The sequence below is a fragment of the Ixodes scapularis genome, unplaced genomic scaffold, assembly GCF_016920785.2.
Source record: "Ixodes scapularis isolate PalLabHiFi unplaced genomic scaffold, ASM1692078v2 PGA_scaffold7__128_contigs__length_106722199, whole genome shotgun sequence".
NCBI lineage: Eukaryota > Metazoa > Arthropoda > Arachnida > Ixodida > Ixodidae > Ixodes > Ixodes scapularis.
This window is the reverse complement of record NW_024609882.1, coordinates 105788461-105814218: the sequence shown is the minus strand read 5'-3', so window position 1 is coordinate 105814218 and position 25758 is coordinate 105788461. Positions and strand designations below refer to the sequence as shown.

Here is a 25758-nt window from a genome sequence, read left to right as displayed (position 1 = left end):
TCGTCAGCACAGATTTGTCACACACCTTCACTCCGTCTGTCTGATTGGCACGAGGGGGCTGCGGCGCTTTCACTTTTCCAAGTTACGGTGATACGTCGTATAGACAGCCCACACTTTGAAAAAATGTCTATTGAAGAGACCGAAAGGAATGGTAGTCAACATTTTTCATCAAGACTGCTCTTCGGGCAAGGGATGAACAAAAATATGAATAATATTACTCAGGTAATTAGAACAAGTAAATAATTGACCGACTAATACAATGCAATTTTGATGAAAGAAAGTGTTGCTGTAATAAATTGTACGAAAGAGAAAAATGTGCAGTTAATCTATGCGTACACCAAAACGGTTTTTCTCATACCAAGTCGAATAGCTTTGAAGCAGGTGCCTGCAACGATTTATTCATCCTCACACTCAATAAAAACGTCATCTTCGCAGCTGAAAATGAGTGTGCACTTCGCACTCACAACAAAGGAAGAAAATCGATCGAATGTAGAATCGTCGGTTAGCACAAAAGGTTAAAGATGGCAGGAGCTTCCTCGTTAAAACTTTCTATGGTTATTCGGTGACGCAGGGCTGAAACAACTTCGCCTAGGCCCTAACGCGACGTATACCTTTCGCCTCGATTTTCAGACGCTCAAAAGAAGCTAGAAAAATGCGAATATTTTGTGCTAGATGTTATACCGTAAAATTGTTGACAAGTACAAAACGTAAATTTCGCAGGAGCTTCCTCGGTAAAAGCTGGCTGTGATTAAGCAGTTACCTAGGGCTGAAACGAACTCCCCTAGGCCCTACGTCCGACGCATACACTTCGCGTCGATTCTCAGACACTCGAACGTTCAAACAAAGCTAAGAGAATGCGAAAATTTCATGCTAAAATCACTCCAAATTTTATCGATCCTCGAACACATCCGGGAATCCGAGCACCGGTACGGCGACACGGCTGATGCTGTCTCACAAGCGCGATCAAGAGCGATCTTTCGCAAAAAGGGTAGTAAGTTTCATTTCTTTATGTTTTCACGTTATACCTCCGTCAGCGAGTACGAAAAAGCCCGAAGTCGTCGGAAAGCAGCTGCACATCACGGCTACCGCGCACCGAAAAAAACTCGCCTGCGCCAGCTCTGGGCGCTGCCATCTTACTGATGACGTCACGGCTCTTGTGAGGTCACGTGACGAGTAATCCCAATTGCGTACAACATGGCGGCAACCCGGGGGGGGGGGGGGGGGAAGTTGCCACTTCAGAACCTCCGGTTTATCACTCTAAGCCCCTCTACCTCGTTAAGAATAGTTTTGCGGACCTTCTTATATCAGCCAGAGTGGAATGTGCTTGAACGATCGTGCGCGCGAGTCTGCCGCGGTCACTATAGCTACCCCGCCGGGACATTTTGCCCCTCACTGCAGTTGTTGCTCATTCGCCCTGTCATTTAGCATCAGCAGGTTTTTGGCTAGGTACCCATACAAGGTTTCTAGAGAGCCAGACAAAATATACAAAATCAAATCAAAGGGTAATAACTATGTAAGTGACGAATCACAGCCTTTATCAGCAACACAGTATCCTTTTTTGTCACGGGGGTTACACCGGAAGTAGCCATGACTGTTTGTTTTGCCACGACTCTTTTTATGAGTCCTTGTTTTTCAAGTAAAATTTATTTGCGAGTGCGCCCTTCATTGCATGCTTTCTTGTCCCTGTGTTTTTTTGTTTTTTTGTGCTTACCTTTGTGATCACAAACCAACTGGCCAAAATTTTCCCTTTGATGCTTCGTGTAGAAGCTGGGCAAATCTTTTAATAAGTAGATTTTTTGTCGAACTTTGGAAAAAGATCGAGTTTCGCCGAACCAGTCGAACCTCCAGGTTTGATGTCGAATCTCGGGTTTCATAAAAGTTCGCTACCTTTCTGCCCTTGACTGTTCCCGATGATAGATGGCGGCAGCCACTTCTTCCATGTCGAAAAAAAACACACACACACACAAAAAAAAAAAAGAAAACCCGGAGGTTGTAGCGTCCAGCCGTTCGAACTGCGTATTGCCTGTCAACGCCAAGGCTGTTGATTTTTTTTTTTTTTAATTTTCGTGGAGATGTATTTCCTTAGTAAAATATTTTTATAAAACCAATGTTTTAATTCTTACGTTGCTGATAAGCGTTATTAGAAATGATTAATGTCGGCCGCAAAGAAAAAGTGATGTCGGCCAAGGCAGTGTGCGTGATTGGTGTTAGCGGGTCGAGACACCGTACAAATAGCGCTGTCTTGCTCGTGCTTCGTCTCGAAACTTCACGTGGAGCAGAAGGAATGACATGCGTCTTGTATTGCATCGTAGAAGTCCGCAGCAGATGCGCCCAATTCGTTAATTTTATTTTTGTTCTTATGGTGAGTTCGGGTGGTCAATCGCCGGCGAGCCCTCCCGGCGGTACCGGCAACCAGAACCGCGCAACCGGCGCACCACGTGACCCTCTCCACCCGAACACAAAGCACCGGCAACTGGCCTTCTCGTTTTCCTGGGTAGTGCGTGAGCTTTGTTAAATTATTCGATTATTTTATAATACAACAGGCACGCTGTAGGCATAAACAGCATATATTCGTACTCTGAGATGTCGGGAAACAAATATTAATATATTTTGTTTGGATTCCCTAAAAACTCTTGTCATCTTATAAGGATCCCTAAAGGCTCACCAGCGTCGCTGTTTATATTCTATTTTCTTGTTATCACCGTTTTCCCGGAATAATCAGCCTTTCCATTTGGCCCAGCCCTTTGAAATAGTAATGCGCGTTCAAGTGCCGAGCTGCAGCACTATCAATACATTTCTGAGATCGGTGTAATAATACACTGTGTCCTATAGGATAAAGATCTTGCGTAAGCTTCCTTTAAAATATTTTATGTTTATCTTTGTTGTTTTTGCTGTTTTTTATCGGACCGCAGAGGGAGTCTGTCTCAATGGCTTAGTGTTCTATTCGAACCCGCTATCGGCGACCATTGTTTTGTTTGGTTTCCTTTGCCGATTCGTATATGACGACACCGAATGCAGGCTGGTAGGCAAGCTGCCCGACCTCTTGAAGCTCGGGCAAAAATTGTGCCGGTAAATTGGGGGCAAACGCCTGAGAAGCGCCACCCAAACAGCGCGCACTCGCCAGCCTTTGACCACGCGAACGACCATGGCGAAGATAGGGCAAAATATTTCTCCGGGAAATGCATGACCACCGGAATTAGCCATTAGTCAAACTCAATATTATCCTAAATCATCGCTAGTAGAAGTCGAGGTAAGACGCCTCTGGGAAAGTTTTCAAAAGTAGCGAAGAAAAGGTCTTAGACTGTTCGCCTTTGTTTCACCATATTGATACTTGTTTTTTTTTTTTTTTTCCTATGGTCGATGACAAGCTAACAAATCAGTGGCAGCGCCGCCTTCTGCACGCGCTTGTTGCCTTTCACCGGGCCTTGGCTGCGCGTGCGACAAAGTCTTACAAAAAACAGAAAGCTCGAGATGGAGGCGGAGCGCACACTGAATTCTTAGCCTGTCGCCATTTACAGGTTGTCTTGTTTTCAATGTAGTAACGGGCAAGTTTCCTTCGTTGCCAGCTGAATACGTGCTCCGCTAGCTGAATGGAAGCAGAGGATGCACATAGAGTTAAGCCTAAGTCACTTTGAACACAAATAGTGCTGCAGACACGATGGCAGAATTGTATGCGGAAGCGCATCAGGTATGTTCTAATCTTGTTTGCTTCATACACATGTAAGCATGGAACATGTCTTCAGACATGTTTTGCGCGGCCTATCGTGACAAGTACATGATACAAGGAAAAAAAATCCGGCAGATACACTTACCCCCGAATTCATAGATGTGACTTGCTCTGAAGTCGAGCTTCAACTTGCTCAAGTCCGTCTTGCGACGAGCAAGCGCGCTTCATAAACGCACCTTAACTTGAACCGATCTTGAACGGAGCTTGAAGCGAACTTGAAGTGCCCAAATTTCAAGACTGGGTTGGACCTATCTTGAACGCGACTTCGTAGTCATTTCAACATGGCGGCTTGCTGATGTGATGTCGCATATGGGATCGCCGCGTTCAATATTTGTGTCCTGTAATTGCGGTGTTGCCCTCGGTGACGGGTATTTTTCGCCGAGAGAAGCGGCCGTTCCTCCGTGATTGAATGCATCCCACCGGGATATGCGACGACGAACGGCAACGGCGCGGGAGCTGCTCGGCCGCGACTTGACGGCCTGATCCGAACGGCGACAACAGGCGGCTGCCGCTGATACCCAAGCTACAGTTGCTCGTCACGCTGCGACTTTTGCTGGCAAGATGTTTCTAGCTGTCAACATTTCACAACAGACGGCGTGCGACGCAATCGGGAGAGTGACGCGTCTCACCGTAAGGCATCTGTTGCTCGGACTCGTCCACTTCCCCGGCGCTCCCGAAATCATCCGCCTCCTTCGAGTAACCGGGTTCACGCACGCGTGTATCAAGAGCCCGGGCCCGGTGGCGATTATGCGGACATTTATGAGAACTTCAAAGCAGTTGCCTGCATAAACTATCAGGTGGGTTCCCCCGCTTACCGAAAATAAACAAGTCTCCAGAGCTTCTGGCGCGAAGGACCTGAGCAAGCATGTGTGGTGCGCACGCACGTTTGCTGATGCAAGCTCTTGACCCCTAATATGTAACGTTCCCTGTATGCATGCTAGCAGTTGTTAAAAACAAAAAGCGCCGAAAAAACACAAGGACACAGAAAAAGAGAAACAGGACAAGGCGCCTTGTCCTGTTTCCCTTCGTCTGTGTCCCTGCATTTATTCGGCGCTTTTTGTTTGCAATGAACCAACTGCCCCAAATATCCACTTTATTGCAGCAGTTATTCCCACTTTGTTGTTTGTGCTGGATTACTTGTTTTAAAAAAATGACGTGTAGTATGTACTTGCCCCCTGCGTCAGTAAAATAAATATGAAAAATCAGGAATGCTTTCTAGTTTGGTGTTGCCATGCGTTTCAACTTCTCAACTGATCTCTGAAGGGTCAAATGGCTGCTTAGAACAAAATTGGTCATATAGCTGCTGAAAACTCACTCGAATCCATTTACAGATGCGACACATTTCAACAAATTTTTTAACAAGTTTTGATGTGTTGTTTCACTACTGTATTTGTTCAGTAGCTGTTCACCACAAAACATTATACTTCTCGAATTACATCTCGCTTAAAGTTAGTCGAAAGGCTTTGCTGAAAGAAGGCATATCTTCTTTTCTTAAGATTTCTGCAACATTTGACAAGTGGATGTGTCGAAAGCATTGTTTAGTACTATGCTGAGGAGTGTTTACCAACTTTCCCCGAAACAATATCTAATGAAACAATAGCCACCGGTTTAATTTCTTTTTTGCTCTAAAAGATTTATTACTATGCACAGGTTTGCACCAAGCTCGATTCGCGGGCACAACACTTTTGTGCCCACTCCACAATCAAAATATTATTGCCTCGTGAAGAAAAAAATACATCACAATTCTTCCACTGCAATAAAGGCGAGACAAAGTGAGTTGACCTTTTTTATGATTGTTCACTCGCACTAAACTTCACACCCATGCACATATTATCTGCATGCAACCTCCATAATGAAGATGTTGGGATGATAATTTGTCAAATTCTTGAAAACATCATATATTGTCTCTCTGACTCGTAACATTTATTAACTCGTTCAGGTACAACACCGCCCAAATAAAGACTCGCAACACTGCTGAAAGAAAAAGACAATCCCTATGCCTCGTTGGGTAGTTGAAATCATCACTATGTGCGCAGCATCACGTAACCTAGGGAAAACGAGCCATCCTTGCTGCTCTGCCAGTCATACCAGCCAGGGGACAATGTTGAGAAGATCAGTGCGACTGCCAGCTGAAAGGGGTAGAAAAACAAGCAGTCTGAAGCCAGAGTGGTACTGTATAGGTATGGTGCCTGGAATGCATCTCCGACTGGTGTGTCTATAGAGTGTCCAAAGAAGTGGTCCCTCAATTTCTGCCCGGTGCGTCATACTGTCGCCGGTCGCAATCCTCCCAGCGGCGGTGGTTAATGTGGCAGACGCCTGTTCTGCTGCAGGTCACTCTCCAGTTCGACAGTCCACTGAAGCTCCAGCAGCCGGTGGTTGGGACGCCGTGACAACAGCGACACTCGTGTTCGCCTCGTGGTACTCGCGGCTGCTCTTTAACTTTTCAATGGCCAACCGCCAGGATCGCAACATGCAATAGCGTGACACTTCGACTTCTGTGACGTCATTCGTTGCCTCTTCGTGACCACTTTTGATGTATGGGCAGTAAAGGAGGCTAAACACACCAGTCGAAGACTCGCTCCAGGCACCATACTCGTCGGGTAGTTGAAATGGTCACTCCGTGCACAGCATCACGTAACCTAGGGAGAATGAGCCATCCTTGCTGCTCTGCCAGTCATGCCAGCCAGGGGGCAATGTTGGGAAGATCAGTGCAACTGCCACCTGAAAGGGGTGGAAAAACAAGCAGGCTAAATTCAGAGTGGTACTGTATAGGACCCCCTTTCCTCGTGGCACCAATGAAATGGGGATAATACGTATGTTGCACGGTGTGCACATTTTCAAACTTTTGAGCACATAGTGAGCCACAGTTCATTAATCACAATCATTCATATAATCCCTAACTGAAATGCTTTGTTTAACTGATGTTTATCACAAATATGATGTGATTTATGCTTTGCTTGGGCATAATGACCTAAACCTAGAACAGTCGAAATAAAATAACGATGAAGGAAGGTATGCAAAGCGACCATCCATTTCATATGCGCACCTCCCTCCATCCTTGTCTTGTTTGCATTTTTGTGATCTTCTCATTTGTTATGGGATCATGCTTTTTTCATTATTTTACAAGTTATTTTCTCTTTGATTCTTGCATTTCTAAGTGGCATGCCTTGTGAATGCTGTGTCCTGCATGTTTCTTTCCCCAGTGAAAATACCCGTTTTCTTTTCTTGATTGTGTTTAGAACTGATGTGAACCCTGTGCTAAAAATATGGTGGAACGTATTGCTTCCTTTGTTTACGTTTGATTACTCGCTGCACACTTAGAAATGTATGAGCCTCAATATTGCTGTCCCACTTCCGAAATAAAAGAATTTTAATGGCTGCAACCTGTGCATTAGCCTCCTTGTTTGTATTGTAATCATGAAACACTACCGACATAAAACCTGCAAAAAGGGAATGGCTCAAGCTGTTGACAAACAAACACACAGACCACAGCTGCTTATTTAGATACATATCCCAACATGCGGCTCTGACGGGCAAACACAAAATTTTCTGGAGGTGGCCCTGCACATCTAGAGGCCCTGAAAGACTCGAAGTTTTGTTTACAGATAGCTGAGATGCTAAATTATAGAAAAAAAATCGTTCTGACCAACCTCGTATAGCCTACACCAAATGCTGCACATACATTTGGCAGTTGAGGAAAATAGAAGGAGTGCAAGCTTGTGCTTATATCTAGGAAACAACTGTGCTGGTGAACAATTTATCCCCCGGTGGTCCACAATGAGTGCATTTCAGTCATCAGTTTAAAATTGTGCACAAATAGAAAGGAACAGAGGAGAGAGAAGAGACAAGCACAAACTCGCAATTCAATGTATTGAAGGAAGAAAAAAGAACAGCCTGTAGCAACAGCTCGAGCCGAGGCCACACCGGCCTCGGCTCGAGCTGTTGCTACAGGCTGTTCTTTTTTCTTCCTTCAATACATTGAATTGCGAGTTTGTGCTTGTCTCTTCTCTCTCCTCTGTTCCTTTCTATTTGTGCACAATTTTAACCATGTTCTATCATTACCAACTCACCCAACTAACCACCTTAATTCAGTCATCAGGTTTTCTAGTTTATGCAAATTTTCATAGTCACTAAACAGCCTTCTCAGGTTGCTTATATATTTCCAAGCTTAGACGTTGTGCGAGTCGTAAGCTTGTGAATGCAAACTAGTCTGTCACAAGCTTTATGGTTGTGTGGCGCAGAAGAAAAACAATGTGACGACGACACGAGAGGAGGGCCATGGTCGTAACAAAAACGGCTCGGGTCCTAAATGACTTCCTATTAAACAATTACAGTGGTGCGAGCATTTACTGCCGTAGCCAAAGATGTTCAAGCAGCCAAATAAACACGGCACTGAAGAGTACAGCGACGAACTGATGGTTGTCACTGAACTCGACAAACGATCAGGGTGTCACAGTTGTCTTGAAACAGTCCGGCATATGTTTTTATGAACAAGTAGAATGTCTGGCCGTACTGAAACATGTCATACCAATCTCTGGAACAGTGTGTCGCATGCAGAATTGGGCAGCCACAACTTTTCAATCAGTGAAGCAACTGCAGCTCTGAGACATGGTCGCACAGGCGAAAGAGCGATGAGCGGCCTTTTACATCCAGACGGTGGTAGGCCATAAAAGCAAATTTCTGCAGTCACGTCAGCGGGAAGAGATGCTTTCTGCTGTTAGTCCACTCGTTTACAGCATTGCTGACATTGATGTGGTGCTCCCAGGCATCATAGTCACTCATTTGTGAGAAGACAATGGGTACCGACCTGTAATGCTTGATAGACATCTAACAGGAAGTCGCCTAAGCCCTAAAGTGCCCTTTTATGAAACCACAGCATGCAGCTGCATTCAACAGCTTGAGCGCTTTACTCATGTCCTCGTTACCTCATCTTTCTCCTGCTCAACAGACGGTTCCCCTTCCTACCAGTGCACCATTGGCTGCAGCAGCACACTGACTCGTTGTGGACAGGGGGCACTCACTGTGCACAGGGGGCACAACATGACCATGCTCATTTACTTGCCTGGAAATTAGGTCCAGTGCAGACCGCATTCACTGGCTGAAAAAGCAGTTCCCTTCCTAAAAAAAAAAGAAAAGTTTATGTAAGGCACTTACATGAAATATACAAGATGTAACCACAAAGCTAATATTTCCTAAGGTGCTACTCCTGCTCCTGGACTTCATCTTTAGGGAAGAGACTTCTGCAAACCGTATAAAATGGTTTGACTTCAATCCACGGCTGTCACAAATGAGAGAGTGGCAGCGTCGAGACTATTAACAGCCGAAATAATCAAATAGAAATTAGAAAAAAAAATAAAATTTTAAAGAGAGCTTTTTGATTACAGAAGGTTAACAACCCTGCCTCTGCGCACCAAATATCAGTGACAGTTCCACTGCCTCATGCACAACATGTTCTGGGCCAGAGTTTTTGCCCGCGAAAGCCCGACGAGGTAAACATTGCTGCGAAAACTATGATGCCCGGTAGCTACTTCCTGGTTTCGATCACCGAAAGCACAGGCACCGCGCCCAACGCTTTATGTAGTGGCGCCCATTAACACAAGCCGTCGTAGAAACATGTAAGCAACACGAAATAACGTTTAAAACAGCCGAAAGAGCGCTTAGGCCAGGCCGCGTAGTTTACAGTTTACATATCCGAGAGTACTACGCCGCATAGTTTGCAGTAAGGAAATGTTGTAGAACACTTACCTACTTTGAGCACCGCTTCAATTCACAGTCCTTTACCTTCCGCATCGGGAGTTCCAAGCGCTTTTTCGTTACTAGAGTCCCGTAGGAAGATCCTATGAGGATTTTAAACTTTCTCGTTGAGGCGTGTGGACGCGGCACCGGAGTCAGGCACTCACTCGAATACCTTTTCATGCTTGTTGAACCCAGATAAGCATTTGTTTCTCGTCTTCAGTGAATCCTAGTTCAAGCTTCTCCCGAGTTTTCCTAATGAAGGAGACGTCGAAACTCACTTGACGCCAATTATGTCCACAAGCGAGGGACGCCAACGAGCAAAACGAAAAGAAACAGGCCAGGAGCCATCGCTCAAATGAGCCAACGTTGCTAGACGGAAAAGCACATTGGTCTAGGAAACGCGTACAACGTTAGTTTCGAAACCTGCTAAACAGCATCTTTCACGATTTGCGTTTCGTAAAGACATGCTATGAAGAAAATTTTAAGAAGCAACTTCTTTTTGACGTTTGAAACCCTTTTTAAGAGAAAAATTGCAACCTAATCTCGCTCCCAGGCGGGAAGCAGCGCGAGCGCTCGCGACTTGAACGGGACTTGACGAAGGAAGTTCGCGGGAGCGTCTATGAAACGTAAAAGCCAGCTTGAGCGTTTTCAAGTCGAACTTGGTGTTGAGGCGGACTTGAGCAAGTCGAAGTTCGGCTTCAGTTGAAGTCACATCTATGAATTCGGGGGTTAAGATTGCTTACGTGGAGGAATAGGAAGGCATTCCTACACACAGCGCATTCCTACAAGCAGTGGGCCACGCCTTCTTTTCCACACGGCGTTCCGGCGATGAGATCACGCTCCCCCCAGTGCACAGGCGCGGCGAGCCCCGCCGGATTCAAGGCCTTTGTGATGAAGCAACTGCGTCGCTGTGCTTTTCTTTGGGTTTTATTTCTGAGGCGCGGGCTCGATGACGTATGTGTGCGACCATCTTTCGCAACAACGCCACCGCTTTTTCGCGTAGCCGGGACAAGTAAGGCCTTAAAACACGCCTCAAACTGTGTCTGCAGATTGTGTTTTGTAGGATGTATTGGAAGTGCGACGGCCCTTTTAGTAGTGCTTCTTCATTCGTACAGGTCAAGAGCGTGACCTCATCATACCTTGGCGACAACGACCTAATAAGGAAGCAGTACCTGTCAGGAGAACTCGAGCTGGAATATGTTCCTATGGTACGACGCTTATGCTTGCTCTTGTGATTGTGAAAGCAATCTTAGTTACGTATTTACATTACTAACCGAAACAACCTACAGCGCCTAGGCATTATAACACGTCGACTCTAGTATTAAAAAAAACAAAAAAAAAAAACATAATTTCTTGGCTAGCTTGTAAATTTGCGTTGGTTACTCTTCTAAAATATTGCAATAGTATTTCGGAGCATTTCGGAGCATTGCAATAGTATTCGGGCGCGGACTTTTACGGCCCATTTAAAATTTAGACTAGTTATTTCAAACACCATATTTTACGCACCTGGTGACTATAGTCCACACGGAACTCATACTGAGCACACCTTCAAAAGATGTCTGTTTGATTCTCTCAGAAAGAAGCTTGCACAATCATCAACCTACTCTCTTACGCACAAATTTCGTCCCGTCCCGTGATAATGAACGACCCTTGCATAGTCTGCGCCACGTAAAATTTCAGTTCTTAAACGTGTATAGTCCTTTAGGGCGGGCATGCGCACTAGCGCGAATCTGCGTAAAAAAATCTTCCGCCGCAGGGCCCCGTTGCTTTGATGACAATTCATGTGAACCTTGCAGTAGTAGTTGCGTATATAAAACGCACATACGAAAAACAAGCAAGAGGTAAGAAGAAAAACACATTCGCATAAGATAAAGCAACGTTACTAAAACACTCAGTTGGGAAACTCGCCGTCGAAACCTGGGCCGCTGGCGTCCACCGAGACCGAGCTAAATGCGACAACAGCGCCACTCTTTATCGTTTGTCTGTACTGTGGCCACCTTGAGCTTTTTGAAAGCCTGTTTTTGCGTAGAAAAAAACGAAAAAGACTCTTTTTGTATGAAATTTATTGGAGTTTAGTACAAAAAGAGGGGTGCGCTATGTTTTTAAAATCTTTAGTTTGCAGGGTTTTGCGGCACAATTAATATTGTTTTTATACAACCATGCCTCAGCGGGCCTTTCAGGTAGCGCGTCCCGCCCTAGGTGCATTTTAACTTCGGTAGTTGAAAGCGGCGCGTCCGCCGGGGAGACCGGGATGGTACCCCTGTAGCCTCTACCGCTGTATCTGTTCTTTAAGCCAAAATAGGAGTCACGTGCAGTTTCTCGAGTGGCCGCTGCAGGAGAAAGGGTGGCGTTGTGTTCGTCGTTAGCTCGGTGCTGGGAGACAGATTGGGGCCGCTTTTTGAAAGGTGTCTCCATGGGAGTTTCCCAACTGAGTGTTTTAGTAACGTTGAGATAAAGGTGCAGCCCCGTATTCATTTTTTGTTGCTTCTTTTAGTATTATTAGCACGCTCTTATTCGTCGGCAGTGTTGCCAGATTGGGCTATATATAGCCAAATTGGGCTACATTTTTTTCTGGTTGGCGTCAAATTTCGTAGTTGGCTATGTGGCTATTTTGGGCTATTTCTAAGAATGCGGCGAACTTTTGTCGAACCTCAGGTTCGACGCCGAACTTTGAGGTTCGGCTAGTTAATTTTCGGAATTTTAATCAATTTCGAAACAAAAAATTTCTCTTTTGGCTAGCTAGCCGAGAGGAGGGAGAAGAAGGAGAAAGGCTTCAAACTTCTACAAACTTTGGGGTTTTCACAATGCGCAGTGAAGCAATGCTTGCAGAGATCAAGCGGTCTCCCTACAGCGCATTGGAGCAAATCAAACAGATTGCGCTATTACCACAGGCCCGGACGTAGACTGAACTTTCCAAATGCTGATTTGGTGCCCATTGTGAGAATCCTTAGGCACCTAGGTTTGTAAAAATGAGAAGTCCGCAGTTCCACCGCTAGACAATTAACTACCTTTTAGTCGTTGCCTACCCCAAGGATGAATAAATGACACTATTATTCTTTACAAAAAAAAAAAAAAAAAAAAGAGACCGGGGGCGGGGGAAATATTAGTAAGGGCCTGAGATATTGGGGTCCTGGTTTGAAACACCCAAAGTTATGAGTGTTCTTCTGTATTTGTTCTTTTATTGTCCGATAATATCTCCCGGGCCTCACAATAAAGCTGCATTTGTCTGTTTCGTACTTCTGAAAACCTACGTAGGAAGGGCCAGTTGTGTACGGATATTCATCCTTCCGAAGCTTTTCTTGAAAAATCCACAAGTAACATAATGTACACAAAGGGTGGCGCATTTGAGGGTTGAAACAGAGATTGTAACATGTATTGTATGAGCCTGAGAAATTGTCAATATAAGGCTTAAAATGCATTGTTTTAGTCGGTTATTTTGGGCTATATTTGTTTTACGGCTTTGGCTATATTTGGGCTATACCTCCCAGTCGTTTGGCGGTTTTTTGGTGGGACCATCTGGCACCACTGTGAATCGTCGGGCTGAATCAGTTTGACTACTTTGCCAGTCACCAAAAAATTTCTTTGTGGAAACGAGAAATAAATACAAAATTACACAACGCTGTTGACCTTTAAAGGGATGGTGAACTGAAATTTGGATTTCAGAAAAAAACAATTCAAGAGATGTAGGCGGAACGCTACAATCCCTTCAACACTACTCGTAAGGCGATATCTCGAATGAACGGCCGTATTTTTGAAAAAAGGGGCCGAGATTGAACCAGGCCGACGAGGCGCGTGACGTCAAGATATCTCGTTTCCTCCTCTCTTCGCTTCGCTCCCTCAAGGCGGCGACGCGGAGAAGACGTGAGGCCGTTCCCTTTCCTTCTCGGAAAAACATGACGTCAACATTTCTTTCGAATGCGCCACCCTTTCTTGAAAAAAACGGTCATCCGTTCAAGATATCGCTGTATGAGTGATCTTTTGATGTTTGTAGCATCCCGCTGCCCGCTTTTGCCGCGTCTTTCGTGGAATCCAGATTTCGGTTCAGCATCCCTTTAAGCTAAGATAGCCAGATTTTCCTTTCCTTCGTGATATTTTGAAATAAAAGATGAGTGTGCCAACCTATACGAAAGGAAACACAATGGCACGAGCGACAACATTCAAGATTAGAGTGCCTCTATACAAGATGAAGCAACAACGATCCCACGTCCGCCATTGTTCTGTACCGGCAGCGTTGCTTTTTTTCGGGGACCACAGATAGAGTGGACCATTGGGTACGTGAACGGGCACCCGTCGTTTAGATTTTTGTTATGTCACATTGTGCTTGTTCTGATCTCGTTGTTATTTCTTTGCTTCCAGGTACGATATAACTCTGCGCCAATTTCTCCCCATTGTGCTTGCAGGGATCTTTAGCCGAAAAAATTCGAGCTGGTGGAACCGGCATTCCGGCGTTCTTCACACCGACAGGCTACGGGACCCCGGTTCACATGGGTGGCGTCCCGATGCGCTACGACGGACGAGGCGGAGTGGCTGCTGCCAGCCAACCCAAAGAGGTGGGAAGCCGGAAGGCCCTAATCTGTACACTTGGCAAACAAGTAGGCGAGAAATCCGGCGGCCGTGATTGGCAGGCGCCGCTTGAAATTGAAGCGCCGGCCAATCGTGGCACTCCGATTTCTCGAGACAAGTGTCCAGATTGAAGCGCCAAGTGCGTTCTTTCTGCTTACGGATCGCTATCGAAAGCAGGCTGATACCTATTGAAATTCCGAGAAAACAGCGAAGACATGTAGCTTTCATGATTTCCTGGCTTCGTCCGCAAAGGCTCCACGAAACTTAATGAGGACAGTTTTCTGTTGTTTTTTGCAAGCCCTTAAAGGAAATGGTTGGCTCGGCCATATGCCCAAACAACACGGAATTTGGCCAAGCATTGGCCAATGGCTCGCGATGATCTTTTGGCCAATGGTCAAGGAGTTGCCAATCATCGGCCAATGGTCGGCCGATGGCTGATGGTCAGGGGCCATTGGCCAATGGTCACAGAAAGGCCAGTCATCAACCACTCTCTGGCCACTGGCCAAAGGACAATTTCCAGCCGTTTGCCAATGACTGGCCAGATCTTGGCTGCTTGGAATATTTCTGCCCCACTTTTTTTTTTTTTATTTCAGACACGTTTTGAATGTCGTAACCCATAACTCGCACAAGTCCACAAAGTTGTTTGACTACACCTGCAATTGTGAAACTGAATTTTGGTTTACAATTTTACTTTTGTACTGTGTAATCTCATCATGGTTCGGTAGGAGTGTTCGAGCGAAAGCCTTTACATATGATCTAACTACAGGCTCGTACCACTGTACTAAACTCCCTTTCAGATGAATTCCGACCGAAGCCGACACTACGACCCGTTGGAGACAAAGCGCCAAAAGCGCCAAAAGCGCATTGTCACGGCGCCTTCATGCGCTTCCTGTCGCAGGCAATAGACCTTTCCATCGCTTATTACCCGGGCGCAAAATGCTGTCACTGAGCTGTGGACGCATGCGTAGCGTCTGATATGCCACACAGTAGAGCCACAGCGGATGCTCGGAAAGCGTTTCACAGCCCAGCAAACAAAGAGGACAGCGCTCAGAAAGCGATTTTTGCGAAGGTCTAAACCACTCACGCACCGCGGTTTTGCGCTTTTTGCTGTGCAATCTACGATCGGTTCAGCCTGTGATAGCCGACCTAGAAAGCACCGAGGGCCGAAACGATGCTTCTTTTGGTGCTGTTTGATCGGATTTATCGGATTGTAGCTTAGGCAGCGGTCGGACTTGAAGGAAATCCGCTAGGCGGCGCCAGCAGTGTGAGAGCCCCACGGCTATTCCCCCTCTCCTCGTAACTGGGCAAAGGGGGATCGTTACGACCTAAGCTGCGTCCTGACGGCTTGAATAGGCACAACGTATGTGAGCGCAACGCACACATCTGTGAGTATGACGCAGCAAAAACCCTCACATGTTCACAATAAAAGCGCACTGCGGGGATACGTGGTCACGTGCCTCACTCTGTTGTTCTGATTGGCCCGCAGGAGCCTTAGCAACTGCCGTACTGACATGTTATACGACCACGGCTGCCTAGCCTACCCTGCATTTTTTTATTCTGACACTAGGCTAAGTAACGCCGCAGAAGTAATCGCTCACGTTTGAACAATGCAGCCGCCACTTCCAGGCATCCCCAATGTTTCTTGCCTGAATCGCTAGATAGCACAAAAAAACAAACAAAAAAAACAGCATTGGAGGTTGCTTGTCGCAGAGTTGCTCGTCCACAATATGAATATACCATAGATTTCTTAGTGTCCGATTTCATCGCCTAAGATATGCTTCCTGTTTTTTTAACTATCGCCCATTTTGCATAAGCCACTTAATATACCCTAGGAGTATCCCGGACAAATTACACGCTAAAGTTTTCTATAATAAAAGTTAAAAAAAATTAATATATTAGCGCGGGAGAACGAGTTCTGTTTGATTTGTGGACATGTTCCTTTCATTACCACTAAACCTTTTGTTTAAATAAACGTTAAGTACAGTATATTGGACCCATGCTACTTGGTAAACAGCATTGACGACGTGTTAATTAACATATCGATTTGTAGTAGTAGCGCTATAAGGGGAAAAACAGCCAAATAGGATATATTTCCTTTCCAACCGCGTCTGCCTGAGTGATCGCCGCGAACACAAGTAGCAGGCTACAGTGGGCACGCTTTCCAGCACCGGGTCATCAACGGCCAGAACTACATCATGGAGCATGCCATCACCGGCGACTTCGCACTGGTCAAAGCCTGGAGAGCGGACAAGGCTGGCAATCTTGTGTTCAGGTTAGTATGTAGAGCTCAGCGGGGTCGATCGCACTTTGGCTTCGCCGGGTGACAGTTTACCCTACTTTGTTTCATTATATGTAGAATCGCAGTCGAAAACAGAGGCACATGCTAACTCGAACACCATTATTTAAGGGGCCCTGCAATCATATTTAAGCGTCTACCTTTTTTGCGGTTTCCACGTCTCTTGGGGTTCGGGCAAGCCAGCGGGCACGGAGAGAGTAACTAAATATCAGTGCGTCATATTTTAACCGGACGACGCGGAAACCTCCTCCACCCACGGGGGCGACCCGCGGTACCGAAAGCGAACGATATGTGACGGCTTTGGTCCTGGGCTTACTACTTGTTAGAGCCACTAAAAGCTTCTTTCTAGTCAAAATACAATATATAGGTGGTGCGAACCGTTTCAATTATTTATAAAAGTAGTCTGTGTTCACTATTTTAGATCAGAAAAGAAACAAATGCAGTTTATAAAGTACTGAAACAAGAAACGACCCCACGACATACCCGCCACCAAGCGGTGGAAAAGTCGGCTTATACCAGAAAGGAGTAGTCGGATCAGGTGCCAACACGGAAAGGTCCCGGATGCACGCGGCGGCGCTGCGGTCGTATCGACTGGAGGATCCGACCGGCTCCAGCCGTTCCAAAGGCCTTCGGCGAGCAGCTTTGTCTCGCGGTTTGGCCGTTTCGTGGTATGGCAGCGGGAAGTGGCTCCCATTCTGAACTGATCTTCACCCCGTGTTCGCTGTCGTTTGTGGCCAATGAAGTGTCATGCCGAATTAGTGTTTAATCGCGCAGCAAATGCAATGAGAGCCGCTCTGCCTGCCCGCTGCATACAGCCTATCCAGAACACGCTTTAGTGGCGCCCCCTCGCGCCCTCGGCACGGAGCGCGGCAGCCGTGAGCGCTCACTGAGCTCACTACCCCTCCTCTAGTTCACGGCCACTCAAGCAACCAAGGACGTCGTGAAGGACGTTATTTTTTGCTTGTTTTTGTAATTTTAGTTTGCCTATAACTTCTAAAATAAAGCGAAATTCGAGAAGAGAAAAGCTTCATTAAGTTACGGCGTTCAGTGCGCTCAGGTTCGGTGCAAATTAAAGACCAGTAAAAAGTCCTTGCAGGGCCCCTTTAAAGCGCAAGTCATTGGACCTGCCCTCTAAATGATTTCTTTAGCCATAACAAAACACGCACAGAAACTTGATGAATAGAATGGCGTTGTTCTTTTGGCGTTCGGATGGCACGCGGGTTTTATTCGAATGTTGAGGCAGCACTCGCGTAGAGTTTGTGGCCGACAATGACCAAAGAAATAAAAGCGGAGCAAAAATAAACATAAGAACAAGTAGAAGACTTAAACACAGCGCTGACTAGTGACTGTCGCTTTCTTTCAAAACAATATCGCTCGACACGGAAGAAGAAATTTATACAAGGCAATTGGGCATTACAGTCACCAAACTGACACGATGTTTTGACACAATGTTTCATCTGGAACAATTTGTTCCTCATTTTGATCAGTTTCCTTCTTTTGTGTCAATCTACAGTGTCCTCCCAAAAGAATTTACACAGTTCTTTTTTCTTTTCTGACTTCAAAAATTAACTACGCTTTGCCGAACGCTCATTCGCCGCCGAAATACAGTAGAGGTTAGAACAAGACGGCAAAGTTTCGATACCAACCGTTATCTTATTCAAAAGTTAGAAGTCACTCCCAAATTTTTGATGAGGAATGGCGGCCTATTTTCGCCCGTTTTCGGTAACTAGAGTCATAGGACTCCATATATCCAAGCGCGCTGTGGGCCACCATTTCCTCACTGAAAAAAAAAAAAGAAAAAAAAAAACAACTAGAAACAGCACTTATAACTTTTAAATGAGAAAACAGTTAGTGCTGAAACTTTGGCATCTGGTCCTAACCTCTAGTGTGACATCAAGGCAAAGAATGATCGTCCTGCAATGCATAAATTATTTCTGCAAAAAAAAAAAAAAAATTCTTTATTCTTTTTTTTTTTTTTTGGGGGGGGGGGGGGGGGCGGGGCACTCTGTATATTGTTCTCAAAGAAGACTACAGTCCTTAGCGCTGTGTTTGTCTGTGTCTTCTAGTTGTCACTGCGTTTATTCCTGCGCTGTATTGATTTCTCTGATCACGCAGTGACTGAGGTCAGATTTCGCGTGAAACGGAATGTAGAAGGTGTCAGGTGCATTCCGGCCGCCTCGGTGGCTCCGGGGGAAAGCGCCGGCCTACGGATTACCAAATGGAGGGTTCGAATCCCGGCCGAGGTACCCGCAATATGACGGAGACATATTGTAAAGAAGGTGCCGTGTAACCGAGCTTTCGGTTGCACGTCAAAAGATCCCCAGGTGGTCCGAATTAATCCTCAGTCCTCCGCTGGGGCGTGCCAGATGCCCTTCGTTGGTTTGGCACGTAAAACTTCCAAGTTTGATTAGGGTGCATTCTTCCATAACTTGGTTGAAGTAATGGCGTAGCCGAAACTACGATCCAAAGGGGCCGATCAAGGAACTCTAAAAATAAAACGACATAACATTTGTCATCTTGGTGTGCGTCTGTTAAAAGGAAAATAATGAATATGTCTAAGTTTGTACGTCAACTGGCCTTTGAGTGCTGTTCTCATGAAAAAAAATTGCGCTGGCTTAGCTCGGCTATGCCAGGATATACGTAGCGTGAGCTTATGCGCACAAAATGAGAGGCGCTATCAAGTGGCTCCGGTGCAGCGTCAGACTTGGCTACTGCGCAACGGAGGCGCACAGCTGGGCACGCGGCGGCGCCAGTGCTTGTGCCGTGGCTACGACGTCACTCCTCTGGAATGCGAAGACCGGCGAGGCGCGCGCGGTGGGGGCGGTGCGCGCGGCGGCGGCGGCTCCGGCGCGCCAGCTGTGCTCCGTGTGACGTCACTGCTCCTCGCGCATGCACAAACCGGTGAGGCGCGCGCGGCGGCGGCGGCTCCGGCGCGCCAGCTGTGCTCCGTGGGACGTCACTGCTCCTCGCGCATGCGCAAGCCGGTGAGGAGCGCGCGGTGGTGGCGGCGGCGGCACGCCAGCTGTGCGCCGTGTGACGTCACTGCTCCTCGCGCTCGCGCAGCACGGCTCTTTGACAGCCACGCGAAGCTGCTCAACCTCGGGCAGTGTAGCTCACGCTACAAAAGAAAGTTATATTCCTAACGGGCCTGTTGGAGAGGACGAAACACCAGACGAGTACATTCTTTCAACTCGCAACAAAATTTATTCCATGGAGTGCGAACGCACGTTGCTCTGCTTAGATGCTTAGAGTTAGGGAAAGGGGGAAAGGGCAGAGGCAGAGGGGGAAGTAAGAGGAAGGAAAGGCGGGTGGGAGAGACGGCTGGGTGCGTGTACCCGTTGAGGTCGGGCCAATCACCGAGGTCGTCTAATCACCCCGGAGAGCTCTTGGCTCAGATAATCTATCTCTCTATCGGGCAGGGCTAGCGAGGGGGAAGAGACATTGACTGCGGATTTTTTTTATCGCAAAAGATTCGATAACTTCTCTGCCGAATGTGCTGCAATCGGGTGCACTGTTTCCTCGCTGGGATCGGCGACCTCTCGGAAGTGCTCCCTCAGGCAGTCATCTAAGCACCGCCCCGTTTGCCCGATATATTCTTCCCGCAAGAGAAAGGAATTAAATAGATTCCCTCTCTCCGGCAAGGGACGAACTGCTTTTCATGTTTCTTGGGACAGGGATTTGGAGAGGAAGGATTATTGACCTGACGGCACATCTGCTTCAGTTTGAATTTGCACTTGAAGACGACTCCGACTTCGAAACATGAGGCGAGCGCCTTGAGGCGATGTGAAGTGGTGTCCGTGTACGGAATGACGGCGAATTGTTTGCGGCGGGGTCGGTGTGTAGAGGGAGGTGTGTTGGAGGAGGTAATAAGCCTCTTTAAAGTATTTGTCAGAAGATCTTCTGGATATCCGGCTTTCCGCAATCTATCTATTTGGAGGATAACGCTGTTTGTGCCTAGATCAGGGCAGTACCTAGGTCGCGCAGTCTTCAGGAGAGACTCAAAGGGGCACTGACACCCCAAAGGTCGTATTTATTTTTATTGTCTAAAACGATGCAAGTTGCAGCCATAGACACGCAAAAAAAACCGCATCGCGAAAAAAAATTTTTCCGCGCGCACGCGCGCCTTTTTATTTTTGGCGTTTGATTTTCCCGCCTCTCGCCTCCTCGCTTCTTTTGATCGGTGACGTCAAAAATCAGGAAATTTAGAAGCTTTGTAGGCGGCATCTTTATAACATTTAATGACGGCAATCCTAAAACATGTTTTTTAACGCAATTGCGAACGCACTACGGCCCTTCTTTTTGAAATACCAAAAATCGGGAGTTCGTTGTGGTGCCGTCTCCTGGATTTGTATCCTCCAACGGAAAACAGGCGACACCGCTCAAAACCGGTCCGCCGCAATGCCGGCGCCAGCCGGCGCTCGCTCCTTTCCTCCTCGCTTTGGGTCGCCATGGCAACAGCAGGGAGTGGTGACAGGAAAGGGGACTCTCAGGTCTCCGCAATTTTTGACGTCAAGGCACCGGCGCCGATCGCGCGGGAACTTCGAATTCGGCATTTGGAAATTGTTTTTTTACTTCACGAATACTGAATTCCCAAATTTCAAATTTTGAGAGTAATGTCCCGGCATCGTTTTCGACCGTTTCGGATAATAAAAAAAAATATGATTTTGATGTGTCAGTGCCCCTTTAACCAGGTCTAGCTTGACTGTTTTTGAGTGGGCGCTGGTGAAGGGGAGAACGGTTTTTTTCTGATCTTTGTTTGAATTCCCAGCCCAACCCCCCGGGTCGGAGACTAAGTTGTAGTCCTAAAAATTGAAGAGTACCCCGTGCCGGGACCTCTCTTTTGAACGTGAGGCCGGCGGGGCTTGATGTGAAGGCTTTGAGAATGGTCTCAGGTTTGGTCTGTTCCTGGTGCAGCACAGATAATCATCTACGTACCTGAATACCTGGCACCCGGGTGCCGTCGACTCCAGTTTTGCCTTTATAGCCCGATCCACATACATTAGAAAGATTTCACTAAGGATGGGCGCCAGACAAGAACCGATGCAGACGCCTGCCTTCTGGATGTAAATTTTTCTCTCGTACTCAACGCGCGTCGAGCGGAGGTAAAAGTCGAGCAGAGAAAGGAAGCCTTTAACGGAGACTCCCGACGCGTTTTGGAACTTACACATGCCGTTCTCATCTATGGGGTTGCTCAAAGACTCGAGCAGGTACTTGACATCTAGATTATAATACATGTCTTCAATATCTAACGAAAACAGACTGAGGGGACAGGTGAATCGTGGAGAAGGGTGAGGTGTGAGATCAGTTCAGAGGAGTTGGTGATGCGGAAAGGTTGAGGGAGATCGAGAGAGGTTAGGTGCTTGAGTAGGAAGGATGCCAGGCGCTTCTGCCAACAGCTGTTTTCTGATATGATGCTGCGGAGCGGAACATTGGCCTTGTGAGTTTTTGCGGAGAAAAAGACAGTTAGGTACGGTTCTGAGGGGGCGGCTGTCGCGTTCCTCAAGGCTGGCTGGTCAAGGTTCGTGCACAGGTCTTTAACCTTGGATCTCAGAGACCCCGAAGGTCTTTTTTTGAGCAAGACAAGGTTCTTATCCAGGGCAGCTCCCACCTTAACGCCGAAAAGGTCTTCTTCCATGATGGCAAAAACGCCTGTTTTGTCAGATTCCATCTATCTATTCGAGACGGGATGCCATTAAATTTCTTAGATAAGAGTTTTCTACAAGTAGCGACATACTTTGTAGCGCCGACTGCGTGACGCTGCAGATTTTAGGAAGCGGATGGCGGCGCAAAGCAGACGAGTGAACTGAATGACGCCATTTTGTTCCTACGGAATGTGCTTCGTCATTCGTATCAGTTTTCGCTACTAAAAAAAAAAAAGCATCGATCGACGGATTTCATATGTCACCGTTGGCCAGGAGCGCGGCTTTAAACTGGACAAAGTGATTAGTTAGATTAACAAAGGCAGTCATTGTAACGAGATTATGATTTTCCAGAGACGCATGGTTGGGGGGGGGGGGGCGGATCTATTTATAACTTTATTTTTGCATTCACTTACTCAGAGCGCCTGACAGCATTACAGTGCGGGTAGATACAAAACAACAGGAGAACAAAAATACATATTTCAGAATTCGAGCCACGGATTCAGAATTCGAGCTACGGATTCAGAATTCGAGCTACGGATTTTAGTTGAGCTAGTTGGTACATACTGTTGGCAATCTGGTCACCTGAACACGGAAAAACGAGGACACGAAGAAAGTGTTTAATGTGCCGTTGGAAGAAAGAAGAAAGGGCCTAGGCTGGGGAAGAGGATGAAGTAAAAGTCAGCTGTTAGCGGGGTTTTTGTCGAGTTCTTTACGTGGTGCCCTCGTTTTTCCATGTTCAGAAAGCGAACACCCGTACACTGAAAATGAGAGCATCAAGGACTGCCTTTCATTTTTGTTTTGTTTTATAGCTTCTATGACACCACGTTCCGCTTGTAGCGCGCCTCGTGTCGCAACAAGCGGATCTTCTATTTAGCTCGTCGGAATGAACTATCTAGTGATTATATGTTAAATTTATTATTCAGGATTTATTAATTAGTGTTTGTTTGCTAGTTGGTAGCCCTTGACAGCGAATTCAGCGCAAAAGATGAGGTCAAGAAGGGACCAGAAAGGTTCCCTTTCTTGCCCTCACCTTGTGCACTGAATATGGTGTCAGGAATCTTTAATTAAATCAATCAGGCATCTCCAGAAATTTTGTCTAAGGGGCGGGAAGGGGACATGTCGCGGTTTCGAAGGCATAATAGAACATAGAGGAAGAAATAAAAAAAATAATTAGGCCCCAATAAGCATTTAAATACAATATAAACGTGAGGAAAACGAAAGATGGATTAAAATATATAGTTGTTTATTGCGGTATGTCCCTCATTATAAGATTACAAAATAGTTGTTACGCAGGGAACTCACCGAGGATAGATCGGAGCGGGTAGGAACTTTGGCATATAAAGACTCACGGCAGAAAACTAACGAGAGGGGTAGATCTGAGGACGACTAGTTATGCGAGTGTTATGACACAAGACATATATATCTATAGCCACGATATATATAAGAACGCAAAGGAATGTTATCATAGTTAGGCAGACATGGAGTAGGGAACTTCGAGTAATAATGATGGGGATGCTAATTTACATTGATGAGTAGTCGACGAGAGAATTCGCATGTTGATGCCGTTTTCCCTCATTCATTCTCATATCTTCGTTCGTGCTTTTGGTGCGCGTCCATCGCCATTTTCTTTGTTATGCGGGCTTCTTTTTGCCTTTGTAGCAGCGGGCCGTGGGGCGTGCGTAACTGGAAAATGAGGCCGCGGACATTTGCGAGCAGGCCGGAACGCCTCCGCGGGACGAATCTGGCCCGCGGGCCGTGGTTTCGAGACCCCTGAAATAAATTGTTGAGGGATAATTCATTACATAGTTATCGAGGGATTATTCATTAAATAAATCATCGAGGGACTATTAATTAAATAATTGACCAAAGCATTATTTATAGACCGGCCAGTTTGTGCAGAAACGCTACGCAGAGATCATTTTTCCGGAATTTTTCGATAACCAGAGACCCTCCTTATGTTGGTAGCCGCTTCACTGTCATCCACTAGAAGCATCGCGTTCACGTGACCGCCATTAAAGTCCGAAAGATTAAAATTAGTAAAAAAAAATCAAAATTCCATTTACTATTTTGTTCCACTAAACTGATGTGTGCAGAACTCTGATATCACGAAGCCATACTACGAGCTGACACCATGAAGCAAAATACTTTAATATTTAATTTCAATCTTTTTTCTGAAGATGTGCTGGTTCCCTTTTTTGTGAGCACATCACTCATGACCCACCAGCAAACACTCAGCGCTCGTTGTTCTTACTCTTCTAGGTAAATTGCTCACCCTGAGAGTATACAAACTACAAGCACCCCAATTTACCCAAGAGTTTCGTTTTTCCTTTTTTTGATTTTCAGGAGAGCGGCCCAGAACTTCAATCCAGCTATGTGCAGAGCCGCGAAATTTACCATAGCAGAGGTGTGTACACTAGTTCTATTTATTTTATCGTGAAGCGACTTGATACGACGAATTCTTAAACGAAAACCGATAAATCGTTTATATATATATATAAAAAAATCTCAGTAATCTTGTTCCCCGGCAGTAGCGCGTTTAGAAGTGGAGGAGAATAAGACAATGCTATCAGTGGTGGCACACTGATGGGAATCTAACAATCTTGAAGCTGGGGAGGATAGTCAAGGCTGCAATTGATGCAGCGTTTCGTTCCAGCTACCATCTTTTTGAATAAACAAAATCACTAATTCATTCATTTATTTTTTAAGTAATTTATTCTATAGAGCCTTTTCAAAAAATGCGTGCCATCTAGTAGCCGCTGCGCCAATTTTACGAGTTGCCCATTGCTTGGCCACGTACCCTGAGAAAGTGCTGCACTCTAAAAAAAGCCCGTGAGTCTGCTTTCCCGCACAACACTCGGAGAGCCAATCACCGCACCTTACGGAGGCAGCTCAGCGAATGACAATGCCGAAACATATGTTTAGACCAAAAAGCGCAGTCTGAGTTGTGACATCAAGCAATGCAAGCCTGACGTTTTGCATTGCTTAATGTCACAACTCAGACTGCGTTTTTTGGTCTAAACATATGTTTCGGCATTTTCATTCGCTGAGCTGCTTCCGTAAGTTGTGGTGATTGGCTCTCCGAGTGTTGTGCGGGAAAGTAGACGCAAACACTTTTTTTTAGAGTGTGGGCACGAGGGCACCGTTAGCGTTTGACGTGAATTCGGACAAGCTTCGTGCCTCAAAAACGGTGATCCCCAATCATGGGGGTTTTGAAAAAGCTCTATTGGACATCGATCGATCAATTCATTCATTGATAAGAAACAGTGGCAAAAGGTGTGACGAGCGAAACACATATTGCGTAATTCAAAATATTGTCTTACTGAATAACCAGTGAGTAATAAAATATATATATATATAATCTTTTTTATCCCTTGAAGGTGATAGTCGCTCTTCTTTGTGTTCAAGGTGGAAGAGCTGTGCGAGATCGGAGATATTCCGCCGGATCAAGTTCACCTTCCAGGAATCTACGTAGACGGCCTCTTCAGAGGCCCGCCAGCTTCCAAGAATCTAGATCTGGTGACGTGTTTTAAACCCCGATGTCTGCTCGCACCTTGGAGCGAGTGATTCGTTCATAGCGTTCGCTAGATTTACACCTACCTCTTCAAGCAAGGTTCTAGCGTATTTAAAGAAACTGTCTCGGTGTTGTGGCATTGTCAGTAAAGTCAAACACGCTTCCGGTGTCTAAAGAAACTGGAGGTGGTGTATGTGTTAAAATAGGACCTTGAAATGAGCCTTTTAGAATTTGAATTAATGAAGTGATATTTGTGAAACAAGACGAAAAATAAGCGTGAGAA

At 46.1% G+C, this 25758-nt stretch overlaps 1 protein-coding gene across 1 annotated transcript in view; it reads left to right on the top strand.

The window, feature by feature from the left end:
* Window positions 1–25758, top strand: part of LOC8052907 (succinyl-CoA:3-ketoacid coenzyme A transferase 2, mitochondrial) — a 90791-nt gene that overhangs the window by 32699 nt on the left and 32334 nt on the right. Inside the window, exons 3-7 of the mRNA XM_042286333.1 lie at window positions 10579–10671; window positions 13864–14013; window positions 16192–16298; window positions 24308–24368; window positions 25370–25480. Of these exons, the coding sequence (XP_042142267.1) occupies window positions 10579–10671; window positions 13864–14013; window positions 16192–16298; window positions 24308–24368; window positions 25370–25480 (522 nt within the window). The remainder of the gene's footprint in view (window positions 1–10578; window positions 10672–13863; window positions 14014–16191; window positions 16299–24307; window positions 24369–25369; window positions 25481–25758) is intronic.